Raw genomic sequence first — 16,519 nt, 5'->3', positions numbered from 1 at the left:
AGCTTTTGGGAGGATGTAAACCAAACCCAAACCCAAAGCACTGATTCCTAGGATGACCGTTGCATCACTGAGGATCTCCTGTAAGTGCTCTAAGTTGCCAACCTGCCCACAGATCTTCAGCAGTCCCAGCTTCCTCCCTCACATGATCATCAGACAAGTGTAAGGATGCCACTTCCACCCAAGGAAGAAGTCAAAGGACAAACATTGGGAAAATGTTTTTTATTGCAAAAGGAGTGAAATGAAGTCCCTCTCAACCCTCAAGCCACGCTGTATACGTTGGCTACTGCTAGAGATGCCCAATGGCACAAGGCAGCTAGGGTTTGTGCAGTAACAATGGAAAGGGAAGGAAAAACATTATCTGGGGCAAAGGGCAGACTCCTAAATGAGTCTCACATGCTCCATTCCTGGTACTCCCATAGCCACAAACATCTACTCCATCTGTGTCCTCACTGTCAGTACCATCTGGAAAGGGGAACAGTGTCAGAAGGACACCACTCCACAGTCAGAACGACCTTCTGGAGTGCCCAAGGGAAGCTGGGAACAGGCTCCTCTTGCTCATCTACTACAAATAATCTCAATGTATGTGTCCTCCGAGAGCAGCATGGACTAGCAAACCCCTCAGAGTCAGTATTGGTGAGCCTTTTTTGGGGTCGATGTCAGTAGGAATAGGGGCAAGACCCTATTGGTGTGTATGGTCCCCACCCCCAGGCACTGACACAACATTGGTGTTCACCTGGACATGGCCTTTTCCAGGCCACCCCTAAGGCACAGCTATTCCTTTTGCTGTCAGGACCTAAGGAAGGACAATCCTCAATTGAGTGGGCTCATCTGCCACCACTGCAAACACCAGAGTGGGGCTACTGCCAGCTTCTCCTTTTAAAACGTACATCAAAACTGCAGGCTGCAAGCTTTAAATAAAACAATAATCTCAACCCTGATTTCAGTGAAGACTAGAGCAAAAAAAGCCCCAAATCTCCCTGAACCACTAGCCCCACCAACTTGGTACAGATGGACATAGTTAAACTTCTTTTGTTTTCAAAATTTTATCTCAATCAAGGCGATTCATGTTACAGTTCATACCAATTAGTAATTAGAAAAGTGGTTAAAAACAGACCCACCAGTATTACAGTCTGACATACACCAGCATGTACAAACACAAGCATCCAGAAAACCTGATACACAACAGTGCAAGCTTCAAAACTTAATTACATAAGCATCATGTGTGAAAAGGCTGAATCCAACTCCCAAACCTGGTTTTGGGCTTTTTCTTGGCTGAGACAAGCTAAACCCAGCTTTGGCCAATGACCCATGGTGTAAAGCAGAGACATATCCCTAGCAGCAGTTCCCAAGGTATTTCTGCAGAGCTTCTGGTCTGCAAGGTCTGAGAGATCCTGAAGTCCTGCAGTGCTACAGCGTAGTGTTAGAAATAGTGGTTTTGTTAAAAAGTTGGATGGAAAGGGCATCCAGAAGCCTTTGAGACAGCTTAAGGCAGCAATGCTGAGCCTATCCCCAACATCAACTCTTAGTCCTGACAGCAGCTTTATCTTTCTCCTTGCTGGACCACTGAACAGCCATGGCCACTTAATTACATGCCCTAATTATAGCATTTAGAAAAATAAGGGTACTTTATAATCTTACCCATTCATTACTATAGTTAAATAAAAGAAAACTATAACTTTGTTAATAAAATTCTTTCTTTTGAGGGGAGGGGAAAGAAGACAGTGTGTCTAATGGAGAATTTCCTCCATGACCTTCCTGACAGTGCCTGAAACCACTGCAAGGAGATTGAAGGCACTCATCCGGCTGCTCCCATCATTTTAATAGTAGAAAGGTAGTAGCAGGGATGCTGTGTTTTCTCTTCACACAGCCTCATTTCTCATTAGTGAGTGGCACGGAACCAGAGGAAGGGAAGACATTATCTCATGGTTGTGCTGGGAACCTTCCTGTGAAGTCCTGTGCCAAGAATCCCAATTCTGCACTGGCAGCTGAGCTCTGCAGCAACATCTCCTCCAATGACTCCCAAGCCAAGGGATGACAAGTATTTCATGAGCAAAGGTTGAAAGGGAAGAGCTGGAGCCTCTCAAAGCATGGTCTTCTTGCATTTCTGGGGCTGCAGAAGCCCTCTCCATACCTTGCCCTTCTGGAAGGCTTTGGCCAGACTCATCTGCAGCAGCTCCTCACCTTCACTTCCACCGTACAAGCAAGGGCAAAATCCTGCCAGTGCCCTCATGAGTGACATTGAGTTTCCAGGATTAAATCCTTGCCAGGGGGTACCTGTAACTTGTAACATAACTATTATTTGCACTGGTGGCCAAGAAGAAACTAAAAGCCTGAAAAATAGTCTTTGGGACACACTTGTGCTCCAGCTGGCCAGGGACCTATAAGGTTTCCCTACATCTCATTTTGAGATGAAATGATACAGAGAAGATTCAGATCTTAAGGAATGCTCCAAAAAGAGCATTCTCACTTCCTTCGTAACTTTAAAAGCATTTCAGATTTTGCCCCTAACACCTAAATTTTTCCTGCACCCAATCAAAACCCCAAAGTTTAATGCATCTCCTTTTGTGCCTCCTGAAAAGTCCTGTGCCAGGAGTTGGGCTTTGATAAATACCCTCACTGGTACCCAGCCTCACCCAAATCATGCACCATCCCCCTGCATGGCAGATTTGTGCCAGAGCCACGCCCAGCCCAGAGACAACCCCAGGAGAAGTGTAACAGCTTCTCCTTGGCTGGCTGTAGCCTGGGCAGGGTGCCCCAACCCTTGCCACCTATTGCAGTTCAGCTCTGCAGAAGCTTATTAACAATTCAGGGGCTGACACAAGTTCCCAACCAGGACACAGCCGGGAATTTTTGCCTCAGGGAGGAAGGCTGCCAGACGTCAATCCTATTGGCTCTGACTTGGGTCTCTGTGAATGCATCTTCCCATAGAAAACCAAATGGGAAATCTGCAAAACAGGCAGCTGCTGGGATTTGGGGTGCAGGATCACATCACTCCATGTGCCCTCTAGAAGTCTCTGACAGCAATCCCACCTCCAGCAACACAAATGCTGCCTGAGGAAGGTCCCTGGGACTCTCCCAGGGAGAGAGGAGGGCTGACTCAAGAAAACCCTCAACAAAATCATCACATCTAACGGCGACCTGAGATGGGTATTAGCTTAACACCGTGTTAGATGAGAACATTTCCGTGGGTGCAGAGAGAACACCCGCTGGCACAGACCCATCAGTTCATAGAGCTGGTGTTTTCCACCCACAGGCAAGCCGGCTATCGGCAAACGTCACTGTCAATCCACGACACGTGCTGCTCGCGGGAACCGGCTGTTCCCAGGGAATCGCCGCACGGAGTGTTTGAGGACAGCTTTGCTCCAGGCAGCCCTTCTGCCAGCAACAAACCTCATCTGTCCTTAAAAACCAAAACTGATTATATCAGCAGGATAATCATGTAACCAAGTGGGGTCATAAGTGCGTTAAAAATGGGACATGCTGGTATGGGCGGCACTGCTCTATGAAAGGCAGTGTTGATGCCCCAGGCAAAACACACAGGCTAGAGCCTTGTAGATAGAGTTAAATGGGTGAGCAGGTGCGATGCAGCTGCCCCAGCAGGAAATAAGCAACCCATTCAGTTAAAACACATGGACATCACTTGAGTAACCTGGCCCGCCTGGTACCCACGAAAGCAGGAGTGTGGGGCAACTGTTGGTCAAGCACCACATTAGGCAAAAGGGGGAAAAAATATATGTGTATACATATATAACTCTGTTTTGCTTTATGGTCTCAAAAATATCCTTTTGAATATATTTGCCATCTTATAAAACCTACAGCAGACTGTGCTGTAGCAACCTTCCCACAGCATACACCCCCATGCTCAGTGCCAGGTGATCCCACGAGACTAGGAATCCTCCCCATTGGCACTAACCAACTTCCAACTCTGGAAATCCTTGGGAACTGAAAGGGTATTGGGTTTACTATGTGTCTGCTGATAGACTGACAAGTCCTTTCTGACCTACACAGATAAATTGCTGCCTACTGTGATCGAATCAGAGTCTACAACAGGACCAAATTAAAAAACCAAGATCAATCCGCAAATAAAAAAAATTATCCCCAAGAACTGTGAAGTCTATTTAATTCCCTTCCTCCACCCCAGTCTCAAATGAAATGTGCAATTAGAGTTATTATTTGTTAGAAAGTCCTAGGTAAGGCATGGTTATTCCAAAGCTGATGAAGAAGCCGGTTAGGAAACCCAGAGGAAATAGGCAACTTCGTCCAGATCAACGGGATAGTCAGTGAGCAGTACCGGTGTCTTCTCAAACAGCTCCCCCTTGTAGCTGCGCCATTTGCCAGCTGGCAGGTAGACATCACGCTCCTGCTTGCCCTTCTCCAGCACAGGGGCCACCATGAGGGTGTCTCCAATGAGGAACTGGGAGTCAATCCGATGAGTGGCTTCATCGCGGGGCGAGATCCACCAGATGGGACGGATGATGGGGTCGCCTGTGTCAGTGACCTCCCCCGCCAGCTCCAGCAGCAGCGGGGCCACCAGCGACTCATGGAGCTCTGTGAACTTCTGAGCAATCTCCACCACCTCCTTGTCGTAGAGCCAGGGTGGGATGGAGAACTGCATGGAGGGCATGAAGGCTGACAGCTCAAGCCAACGCACATACAGCTCCCGATCGGGGATCTCCACTGCCCCACTGGTCTTATTGGGGAAAAAATTGCCCCCAATCATGTCGGCAGATATGAAGGGGTACCCCAGCATGCTGATGGTGAGCACGGTGGGGATGAGGGACTTGAGGCCGAGCTCATAGCCCCAGACAGAGTCGCGATCAATGATGCGGAAGAAGCAGGAGATGTTCTGTGACTGGTAGCCCACCCGCACCTCGGCCAGCTCGTAGAAGGGGATGGCCATCTCCGTGTAGCGCCGGGACCAGATGCTGGGGTCTGACAGCGGGCGGAAAGTGCTGAACTGCTTGGGCAGGTAGCTGGTCTCACCCGCGTCAAACTTGAAGGACGAGATGCCGTATTTGTGTCGCAGCTGGCGCAGATGGCTCTGGAACCATTCCCGGGCTGCTGGGTTGGTGAAGTCCAGGATAGCCCCAATGCCATTCCACCACTCCACCATGGCCGGCAGCCGCCCTGATGGCTCCTTGATGAACAGCTGACGCTCGATCCCCACACCAAAATTGGAGGAATTGTAGTTTATGAAAGGGTGAGTCCAAAGAGTGACCTTAAACCCATCTTCCCTCAGCTTCGCAAACATCTCTGTTACATTGGGGAACTTGACAGGGTCAAAGTCAAAGTCCCCATAGGCTTGGGTGTACATGTCATCAATCTCAATGTGGCTGCAGTTAAAATGGTACTTCTTGATCTTTTCAGCAAATCGCAGGAGTTTGTCCTGGTCAATATCATTCTTGTAAAGGGCCCAGGTGGACCAGATGGGATATCGGAAGGCATTCTCAGCAGGGATCTTTGAGGGCTTGTTAAAGTACCTGCGCACCATGTATTTATGGATGGAGGTGATGTCGGAGCCCACGCAGACGCGGTAGCTGAGCTCAGGGAAGGGCTGCTGGCCCGGTGGGGGCTTGTAGGGCGAGTCCTTGTAGCGGGCCTGGAAGAAGAGGGTGCGCTCAGTGGCATTGAAGCCCAGGTGGAAGGGCACAGAGTCGTTGATCTTGATGGCCGCTGCCTTGGAGGAGAGCCAGTAGCGCTCCAGGATGCCACCAAAGCTGTCGCGGAAGGAGTAGACATCACTGGTCACGTAGGGCACAGGCTCCTGGTAGCCAGCCAGGCGGATGGGCCAGTGCTGTGTGCTCATCTCTGAGCCCCCGTACCAGTGGGCATCCTCCCAGAACATGGTGTGCTCCACGGCCGGGCCAGCTGCCAGCTCCTCCCAGCGCACACGGTAGCACATCACCGTGTCCTTGGGCTTCACTGTCTGGATGAAGAAATTCAGTGGCCCCCGGCTTGAGCGCGAGCAGCTCAGGATCTCACCCTCCTTGGAGCACGACTCCAGGTCCAGGCTGCCCGAGCGGAAGGCCAGCCGGAACACCACCTCCCCATGCTGGTTGCGGATGACGAAGCCATCTGCTCTCAGGTCCATCAGCTCCGTCTTGAGCCGCTCTGCCTTCCGCAGGGACACTGTGTAGTAGCACCAGGCCACCACCGCGGCAATGAACAGGATGAGGCCCAGCAGGATGGCGCCTAACATTGGCCTCAGCTCCTTGGAGGGCTTCTGCTTCACTGGTGTGAAGCTTTCAGGCAGGAAGGTGTACATGGTACTGTGTCTTCTCTAGAGCTTTTTGCAGAGGAGTAAGAAGGAAGGACACCTGGATTTGTCAGGAGAAGACAGCGGATTGTTAGGAGAGATCCCACCTCCACCGAGGTCCAGAACACCCATCTCTGAAAAAGGAAAGGACAAAAATAGTTTCAGAGAACCTCGGAACCAAGGGACAATGTGTCATCCATTTGCCCCTCCCGGCCCCCTCTGCCCATCTGTGACGTGCCAGGTGCTGTGTTCCAAGTACCAGACACCATCTCCAATTACTCTGGGCAAGACAACACATGCGGAGAACAGCCTGAGCCCTACACAGGGAACAACCCTGGGGCAACAAGGACCAAATCCTTGCCATAATTAATATGTTTTTGTTGTTGGGAACACTTCCAGTGAGGCAGGAGTGGAGACTGGGTGGCAGTAGAAGGAGGCTGAACAGGAGCCAGATGAGCCCACTCATAGTGTCTTTAAGAGAGAGGGATAACTAAGAGCTATAAAAGACACCACGTAATGAATTCTACACAGCCACTCCTAATGTTAATCATCCTGCCTCCCTGGCAGATTTAATTAATTTGCAGCAACATCTCCTCTTTGTTCCAAGCATGTCCCAGCTGCTCCACCTTGTTGATGCTTTGCAGTGAAGGTGGATAAATCCCTGCTTCTTTAGAGTTCACAGAGAGTCAAACGGGGCTGGGGTACCAACAGCTGATGGCTGGTTTTGGGGTTAGGGGTTAGGGCTGGTTAGGGGATGCAGTGAATGGCATAGCATGGCTGGCTCCTGCCATGTGCTCTGACTTCTACAAAAATTCTGGGTGGACATGTGTTGCGGTTCTGGGTGTCTTTTTGCGGAAGATATAGCAACTGCAGGCCTTACCAGAGAGCATGTGTGCCCATCCCAGGTCAGTGCCTCAGTGCCCCAAACCTTCCTTATGAAGGCTGGTCACTGTGCTCTCACCAGCTGGGGAGCCAATGGCAGCTCTGGCTTCATCTGCTATTTGCAACTCAGCAGCAGTAAAGGAGGCAAGAAGGGTCTCTGCATGGTGACCACAGAATCTGTTTATTCACATGGTCCCCAGTGGCCAAAGACCTCCCAGAGGCCAAGACCAACCATATGCAAAGACACATCATGGCAAGGGGTCTGGGGTTTTCTATAGAGATTGGGGGGCAGGGCGAGCACATGGACCAGTGGCCTCGGGGCACAGGGGTGGTACATGGGTGGAGCTGGGGTACAGGATCCAATAGGGAAAACCTGAGGGAGTGGCTAGGAGCAGGGGCGGGAAATGCAGGACAATGTGAGAAGGCTAGACATATAAGGAAGAAAAGGGGTGGGGAAAGTGCAGCTTGTATCACAACATCTCACCCTCCTTTACCAAATTGAAGTGGGAAGGACTTTTCCCAAAGACCTTTACAGCAAATTTTTATACTACAGAAAAATGATAAAATAATGCAGAATAGTTAAAATTATACAGATGAATGCTTAGCAAGTTTAAAACAACAACACAATGTAAAGCAATACCAAAATTGCTTCTGCTGTGGATATGGGGAACTAAAATAAAGCTGTAACTGTTTAAAGTATTTAAAGCAATGCTAGAGCACTTATAGCACAGCTTACAAAGAAATCAAACAACGAAGGAAACACTTAAATTTAAAATGATGATGTGGCTGGCTGGTATTGACGTTGGAGATTGGTGCAGGCTAAGTTTTCAGACTGTGGTTGCTTTTGCAGTTTCTTTGCATTTTCGTGTTTTTTCTTTTGGCGGGGCTGCTAAGAAGAAGGCGGCGTTTGTGGCAGAGATGGGTTCTCATATGAAATCTTTTCCAGCTTAGGAGGGGGAGGAGTCTATGGACACGGTGCAGCCCTGCTGGGTGAAACACCCACTGATGTGGGGAGAGGGGTTTTGGCAAGCCCAGGAAAATTTCAAGGGAAAGGAGAAGGCAGTATGGCATGCCCGACCATGCGGTTGGCGCCATGCTGCAAAACATGTGGAGTAGCCATGGCTAAGGATTGGTGCCTTGGGAAGGGAGGTTGCAGGGAGCCCGAGCTGGAGTGATCAGTTCCAACTTGGGAAGGGGACAGAGGAGACTGAAAAACGAAAGGTCAGCTCTCTCCTGAGGGACACAGGGGGAACATGAGCTGGCGGGGGTCAGGGGGAGTGCTGCAGCCATGTGGCTGGCGCCATGTTGGGGAATACATAAGGTAGGGGAGACACAGAAGAGAACTTCCAGTTTTTCTGAGAGAAAAGGGAGTAAGCAGTGCAGGACCTCCAAAGGGCCCATCTTCCATCCAACAAGGCTCCAGGCTGTGTTTCAGCTCCAGCCCACTCCCCCCTGCGTGGCCCCAGGGAAGTGGGCTGTGCCAAGAACCTAATGGCTTTTCCTTGGCCATGGCCTGGCTACACTCTGCCAAGCATAACGCCTGGGATCTAGGGGGGAAAAGCAAGGTAAGGACATGGGAGAGCGAGAAACAAATGCAGCTGCAGGAGGATTAGGGGAGGGAGAGGAGCTGCAGAGCCGCAGACCAGCTGCCTGGTATCTGCCTGCTGCCAGCAAACACAGTCGCCTCCTCCCCAAGCTCTGGGGCTGTAAACCTGCTGGCTGCAGGCAAACTAGAGGAAAAAAATCTCCCTTTGTGTGCACAAATGAAACTAGTTGCAGGGATCCCCTCTTAAGTTGGTCTGTTTTTTTTTTTAACTAACAGGAAGAAAAAGATCCAAAATGAATTACAGAACCCTCTCCCTGCTAGAGAGAGGCATGGCAATCTGGAATACGTATTTCTCTGTTCCCCTAACAGGTCTTTCTACCCAAGAAAGGAAAAGAAAAGGAGAAAGGGGTCCTGAACACCACCTAAGCCTTGTTGCTCCTCTACAGGGATGGCCATCTGTAAACCCACAGCAGCCTCTGTGCATAGGCTCAACAAAACCTTCTGTGTTTACATTCATCTTGAAGCACATATTGGACCAGACCTTGAAGTTGGGGGAACTTTTTGTGTAGCCAGATGGGTGATTGTAGCCTTCCCCTGGGAGGCAGTAACTTTCGAGACAGCCAGTTGCTTTAAATGGGATTACAGAGGCATTAGGAAGCGATTAGCCTGAACAGGCGATAGGTTTAGTTAAGTGATTTGTCCCACGGCCAACTCCCACAGAGCCCTCACTTGCCAGCAGGGAGCTCTGGCACGGGTTGGGGACAGCGCCAGCCACTCCAGCTGTGTCACCCAGTGCCACATCCTGTCCCCCCCTGGAGGGTAGTGGGGCTCTCACCCACCCTGCAATTATGACGCAAGGCCAGCTGAGCCCAGCCAAAATTTGGCGGTAAAGACAGTGAGGAGGTGGTGGTTGGATGAGGCTGTGTTTGGGATAAACCTTTCATCCTTCTCTCAACTCTTCCTTGGCTTTAGGGTGAACCAGAAGCAGCACAGGGCTATCCCAGGGATGGGGGGAGGGAGGTTTGCAGAAGGACCTTGGCCAAAACCAGCACAGCTGAGTGAAACTGCACGTGGCAGGATACTTCTGGAAATACAGATGGGTATGCTGAGCCCAAACAAGCTTCCTCTCTCTCAGCACTGGGAGGTTTTGGAATGCCAGAGAGAGAGAGAGGGGTGCAAATACCTGTCACTTCTGAGGAACATCTATGTCTCACTCATACCTTATCTGGGAACCGCAAAACTAAAGGGGGAAAAATGTAGAATGCACCTCCACCAAGCAGGACTTGCAAATTATTTGGGAAAATAGCTTTTTTCCCTTTACAAAAATGTGGGGGAAATGGTATTTTATTTGCTGACTCTCATTTAGGGTTTTACAACCAAGGAGCAGCTATTACTGCTGCTATGGTTCCCTCTAAAATTGACAGCAGCTCTGAAGGCTTCAGGGAGTTTCTGGATTTTTATCTCCCTTTCAGGAAGCTGGTTTATTATTTATGAAATACTTCGAAGCTGCTCTATTTTTAGGCTGTTTCTTTCTTTTCCCCCCATGGACTGGAGCTCATGGCACACATGAGGGAGCCATCATTGCCACTGGCAGTAAAGAAATAATGTGCTTTTGAAGAAAGGCTTTGCACCCTCTTGAGTCCCTTGGACTCCGATCTGCCTCAGAGGGATGTGCAGGCTGGGTGATTGAGCTGGTGGATTTAATCCTGCTCTGGCTGCTGTGGCTGAGCCAGGATCAAACCCTGTGGCTGCTGATGGGCATTGCTCACTTGGACACCAATTCAACCAAGATGCTGAGAAGGGTGTTTTGCAGGCATCACCCAGCACAGTGATGGGCCAAGGAGATTTCCAAAAGCAATTTTGGTCTATGCCCTCTAATTTCTTGCCTGATTAACAAAATGTACATTCTCCAGTGGGAGATTTGGCTCTGTCCCAGGTGAGTGCTAGGTCTCCCAGGCTCCCTAGAGACGCCTTCCTCCTCTCACTCACAAGCTGCAGCGCACAGAGGTGCCTGCTCCTGCACTGCCTGTTTCAACAATTTTTTTTCTTGTGTAATGCTAACTTGTTATTTTGCTCCAAGATGACATTGTGGTGACCTTTAACTCCTCGGTAAAAAAAAAGAAAAAAGAAAATGAGAAGGGAGAGCGTCAAAGTCAAACAGCATGTTTGCAGCTTGCTGTGCTGGAGCTTACTAGCTGACCCAAAACAAAGCTTTTTCTGCGTGTTCTGTGGAAGCAGTGAGTCGCCTTGCCTCAACTCGAGATGAAAGCAAAACATCTGAGCAGGACACACTTTGTGGAGTAAAAATAAAAATCCATTTTTTGACCGCTTCTATTTTTACCAACACCACCGCTAACCACGGGCTGCGAGACCCACAGCACCACTAACCCCAGCCACTTTGCAATTAGAACATTCATTTAAAGAGGGTCAATAACATATAACTGGTCTCTATTGCCCTGGCAGGGTCAGGTCTGAACCGTGCTGGGGGTCAGGCTCCTGCCAGGGACACACACCCATTTCCCATGCTGGGATGCCAGGAAACCCTCCCTCTTCCACTGCAAGGTGCTGCCACCTCCTCCCCAAACATCTTGGCAGGAGCTGAGCTCAGGAAACAGTACAGAAACACTGCAGATTTTACCAGGAGGCATCTCCAGCCCCACACAAGAGCAGGGAATTGGGACAGCAAATTAGGGGAGAAATTTCTTCTCTGCAAAAAAGCTGTGGGGGCAATAAAACCTCCACGTGCCCCATCTGGAACGCCCTGCAGGGAACCAGCCCTGACAAAGGGACTTTGCACACCTGAAATGGGGGACAAGCAAACCCTTCCTGGGGGTTCCCTCGGATGGGGTCTGCAGCAGAGCACCAGAGTTCTCTAGCGGGTTTTTTGGAGTCAAATAGGGTGAAATCACTGCTCCTCCTGCCTGGTGCTGATGGGAGCAGGTGGGACAGGTCGGGGCACTTGGCGACAACACCGGCACAGGGTGCAAGGTTGTTTCCCCACACACCCTGACTCCACATGGATCAGAGGCACTGATTCCCCTCTAATCCTGTGGATTCCCCTAAATACCACACTGGATCACCCTGGGGATCTGGGTTTATCCCTGTAACACTGAAGCCACCCCCGGGGACATGTGTATGGCACAGACACCTGGCCCCTGAGCTAGGGCAGCAACTCTGCCTTTGCAGGGACAGTGAGGGGGACACGGTGCCTCCTTCCCAGGGGACCCCCCACCTTAACTGTCCTTGCTGTGGTCAGAGCAGGGATCGACACACTGCCTGTCCCGAGGGGTTCCTGGAGATGCTGCGGGGGACTCTCTGCCCCTCCTGCGAAGTGACAAACCCTTGCTGTCGGGGCTGCTGCAAATTCCCCCCTGCACCCTGTTGTTGGACACAGACAGGCCCATGCAGGAGGGGCTCATCCCGCCGGGGCATGGTGCCCCAGTACTCACCTGGCCATGGCTTCCTGGGGATCCCTGCCTGCCGCCTGGCTCCACCACAGATGCCTTTTTAAGCACATAAAAAAGGACCGCCGCTACATCTCCACTGCATCCTGTCCATGCCGCGGGGCGTTCCGGGGCTCCGAGCTGGCCGCTCCGTGAGCAGCGGGTGTCCGCGGGCGGGAGGAGGGGACCAGCGCGTCACCGCCGTGTTTTCTCAGGCACCGTGACGGATGTGTGAGCAGCCAACCCTCCGGCCGGGCTGTGCCAAGGCGAGCGGAGCCCGGGCAGAAGGGGCGGAGAGCACGAACACCTGCCTCGGCTCCCGGGCTGGCATCTCACCTCCCTGCCAGGTGAGCGGGAAGGGCCGCCGAGGACGGATGCCCTCCCTGCACTCACAGAAGCGCCAGAATCAGAACGCAAAGTGAAAAAAAAAAAAACCAACTCAAACTCAACACAGGGTTTGGGGTGGTTTTTCCTCCCCAAATCTGGTGATTTTAAGCAGAGTCATGATGCAGAAGAGTAATGAGGCTGTTTTGTGTGAGAAGAAACAAGCTGCCCCATTGCTTCTGGCTGGATTGTAAGCTAGGATTAAACAGCATGGGGCACCGAGAGGATAAACCCCAAATCAAAAGTGGCCATGTGAATACAGACCTCATCTGCAAAGTGCAGACATGCTGCTAGCACCTTGCTCTGGCTGCAAGAGGAGGCAGAAGATTTGAAGCTGTGGCATTAGCTCTGCCCAGCCTTAAATACTTTCACCTTTATTACAGGAATCGTGACTCTGCAGCCCAGTTTTGTCCTTTAAAGTTTTCAGTGTCAAGTGATGCTCCAAACCCATTTAGACACCTCATCCAGTGTTTGACCATGAATACAAAACAGCTAGTGGGAACCAATTCTGGCAGCAGACAACTTAGTATTTAAGATCCCTGACAATTCCCTCTTTACAATATCATCTTTCTTTGTTATTCACCCTGTGCTAATTACCAATATGAAGTTTAATCAGCTGGGTTTTCACTTTAACTCTGCACACAGCTCATGGTGCTTTCATCTCGTAACTAAACCACGACCAGAGGCTTTTGCTGTCCTCTGCCTGGAGGCACATCACGGAGGCTGAATTTATCCGAGCCACAAAGATTTGTGGAGACTTTAAAACAAAATGAGTTCCCCTGGTTCACCCGTATCAAAGTACATTGGACATGAGGGAGAGAAAACTCCAGGGCTCTCCTTTCAAGGACATGTCTCTGTCCACCTTGGAGAAGTCTTCAGGAGGAGCTGGAGGGAACCTGGCTCTGAAATTGTGGTCCATGGGGTAACCATGAGCCAGGCAATCAGCCCCTCAGCACCTGCAGGACCATCAGATCTCATGCCCAACAGTGGCAAAAGCAGAACACCAAATACTGATGCTATTTGCTTATTCAATTTGCCACTTTTGCCATATACGATACACAGCCATAAAGATTTTGGTGTCTTTGCCACTGTCTGGTGGTCCCCCAGCCCAGTTCCAGCTGGTACGTGTGTCACCTACCACACTATCACTGCAACAGCCTCTCCCCAAAGCGGGTGTCAGTCTCACTTGCTGCTCATCTCTGTCCTCCAAGACAAACCACCCACAGTGGCACCCAGTGCCCTTTTTTGTCCACCCAGATTCTTTCTTTAAAGAGCTGATTCAGCACCTTGGTAGCGCTCAGCATTTTGGACGCTGATGCAGAGTGAAACCTGAGCCTACCCCAACATCCAAGCACTACAACATGATATGGGGGAGAAATGGAAACCTAAGCACATCCCTCTGGCACAGCCCTGCTGATTTTCCAGCCATCAAGTCACCATGAAACTCCAGAGAGCTGTGAATGGCTCATGATTCCGGGCTGTGGATGAAAGTCCCGTAATTTGCACTTATACCCAAGAGTCAGTGGCGCTGGACAACCTTGGCCCAAATGGAGTCACCAATCCCTTAAGTTCTCCCTTGCAGCTCTTCCATGTGCAGATCCAGCCACACAACACAACCTCACAAACGTCATTTTCCACTGGGCTGTGGGTGACTGCTGTGCCGGGCACTTGCCCTTTGGACATCACGAGTATCCCAAGACGGTACGGGGGGGAAAGGGGAAGAATCATTTGTGCTTTCTAAAACAGCTTTTGGCCGCTCCTTGCTATGGCCCGTGATGGCAGAGCTGTCCCAAAACCCACTCCAAACCCAACCCAGCACACAGCACAACGAGCTGCGTATATCCACCTGCAAAGTTTTCACTACCAAGCATCTTATCAAGCTGCGAAAGTTGAAGCTGCACTTTGCAAGTGGCGCCGGGGACGTGTCTCCCGGCTCCGTTCATCCTCCCCGGGCGGCCAGACTCCCACCCACGGGAGAACTCGCGCGGTCCCTGCGCGGCGGGGTGCGGAGCGCTCGCACCCCAAGCTCCGGGCAAAGCTCTGCACCTTCAGCCCGCTCCCCGCCGGCCTTCCCGAGCCATCGCCGATGCCTTTGCCCCGGGTCTGCGGGACGGGGACCCCTCGCCCGCCCCCCGAGCCAGGGCTGCCCGCCCGCCCCGCCCCGAGCGCGGCCCCGGCAGTCGCTCACTTACCGGCACCGCCGGGCCATGGCCGGGTCTGCCGGGTCTGCCGGGGGGCTCCGGCCGCGGGGCTGAGCGCTGTTCCGGGGTTGGGCGCTGCCCGCCCCGCCCCGGCTCCCGCCCCGGACCGGCCCCCGGACCGGCGCTCCCCGATGGGAGATGTAGTTCGGCCCCGGCAGGGCAGCTCCGGGGGGCGCCGGGGGCTGGAGCCGCTGGGGGTGTCCGGGGATGGGGGTACCCCCGGGGCTGGGCTAGGGGAGACCGGGGTTTGGCGCTGGCGGGGCTGTGCCGGGATGCTTTTGGTTCGGGATGGGGTTTTCATGGGATGCTCTAGAGCTGGGAGAGGGTTTTAATGGGATACCTTGGGGCTGGGTTTTAATGAGATGCTTTGGGCTTTGCTGGGCTCTTCATGTGATGCTTTGGGACCGGAATGAGCATTCCACGGAATGCTTTTGGGCCGGGCCAGGTTTTTCAGTGGGGTGCTTTTGGGCCAGGACGTGCTTTTCATGGGATGGTTTTAGTCCAGGGTTTCCTGGGGTTTTCTCTGCTCCCAGGAGGACTGGGGTACTGCTTTGTGTGGGCACAGCATGGCAGGCTGCTGCCTCACTGGAATGTGGGTCCCCATATCGCTCTGTGCTTGAGCATCCCCCCATAAACCCACAGAGCCATGGATTTATGATCAGCAGCACACATGGAGGGGTCTGGGTGGTGTTGCCCCCTGGCACTGTGCTCTCAGATCGTACTCAGACAAGGGCATTTCATGCCTTCATTAATTATGTGCTGCTTTCAAAGTACCCCTCCTTATTTAGCTTGTGTCAGTGCTCAGTATCCCAGATGGATGGCAGCTCTTCCTGGACAACTTGCCAAAAGCAAGCACGTCCTCAGCAGCCCAGCATGAAGCTGACAAACACGGGTGTCAATGACTGCTTCTATTTTTGGCTGTGTTACTATGCTCCAAGAGCTTTCCCTTGCATGCTTTCCTGGGCTCCAGCTTGTGCACAGTGGGAGGGCACCAGCCTGCCAGGGCTGTTAAAAGTGCCCACCAAACCAGCAGTGGATGAAGTTTCTTCCCCCTTCCTGGGAACTTCTCTAGCCTGTGGGAAAGGCTCTGAGGGGAACAATTGCCCAAGCCAGTTTTAACAAAAGACCATCTTTGCCCTTCAACAGTGCTGTGGGGCAAAGTAAGCCTCTGAGATAAACTAATGTACCCTGGCATTGCCATCTCAGTGAGCTGTTCCCAGTGGGTCCCCCTGCCTGCAAACGCCGTTCTCTCTTGCATGATCATCTTCATAAATTCCTTGTTACCAGACCCATGCCAGCTGAGGAAAATATTTCTGTTTCTCAGTGGAGAAGACCTTAAGAAACTTCTCTCTGAGGCTCAGGCATAGGGACATATATGGGGAATCCAGTGGTACCTGTTTATTCTTGTTGTTGCTTGGTTTTAGTTTCTGATCTCAGGAATTGAAAGCCAATCACATGTTTTCTGGTAAGTCTCACACCTAATTTTGGCCCATGGGAGTTTGATGCAGTAGCAGAGTGATGACTGTGTCGGTTGAATAGCCTCTTTTCTGCCCTCTGCCCAGGGCTGGAAAAAGCTGCTTCAGCAACAGGGACATCCCAAAGGTAAACATGTGGGGATTAAAAGGTGCTGCCAGACTTGCAGTGGGTGAAGGACAGGGCTGATTACTGCATAAAAAACAGTGTGACCAGCATTCTTGGTAAGTAGAGCACACAATGACAGTATAAAATACAAGAGCAGCACAAGAAACACTGATGTGGTCCCAAAATCTGGGAGATGCTAAATTGCATGCAATCAGGCCTAGGGATG

General features: G+C 51.5%; 1 protein-coding gene across 2 annotated transcripts; it reads right to left on the bottom strand.

Moving 5' to 3' along the window:
• Positions 1 to 204: 204 nt before the first annotated feature.
• LOC146425164 (alpha-galactosidase MYORG-like) lies at positions 205 to 14,806 on the bottom strand. 2 transcript variants are annotated; one of them, XM_085043622.1, is made up of 2 exons: positions 14,704 to 14,806; positions 205 to 6,390 (listed from the first exon to the last, which is right to left on the bottom strand). In XM_085043622.1, the coding sequence occupies exon 2, from the start codon at positions 6,263 to 6,265 to the stop codon at positions 4,229 to 4,231; it is 2,037 nt and encodes a 678-aa protein (XP_084899748.1). In that variant the 5' UTR covers positions 6,266 to 6,390; positions 14,704 to 14,806; the 3' UTR covers positions 205 to 4,228. The 2 variants fall into 2 exon arrangements, with proteins under 2 accessions (XP_084899748.1, XP_084899749.1); XM_085043623.1 differs by lacking the exon at positions 14,704 to 14,806 and adding an exon at positions 12,134 to 14,322.
• Between the last annotated feature and the right edge of the window lie 1,713 nt (positions 14,807 to 16,519).

The sequence above is a fragment of the Lichenostomus cassidix genome, chromosome Z (assembly GCF_008360975.1).
Source record: "Lichenostomus cassidix isolate B80296 chromosome Z, HeHo_3.0, whole genome shotgun sequence".
Taxonomy (NCBI): domain Eukaryota; kingdom Metazoa; phylum Chordata; class Aves; order Passeriformes; family Meliphagidae; genus Lichenostomus; species Lichenostomus cassidix.
Note: the sequence above shows the minus strand (reverse complement) of the source record. Positions and strands in the feature narration are given on the sequence as shown.

Bases quoted from the DNA above. Each gene is read 5' to 3' on its own strand.
- LOC146425164 (XM_085043622.1), bottom strand. From the start codon at position 6,265: ATGTACACCTTCCTGCCTGAAAGCTTCACACCAGTGAAGCAGAAGCCC.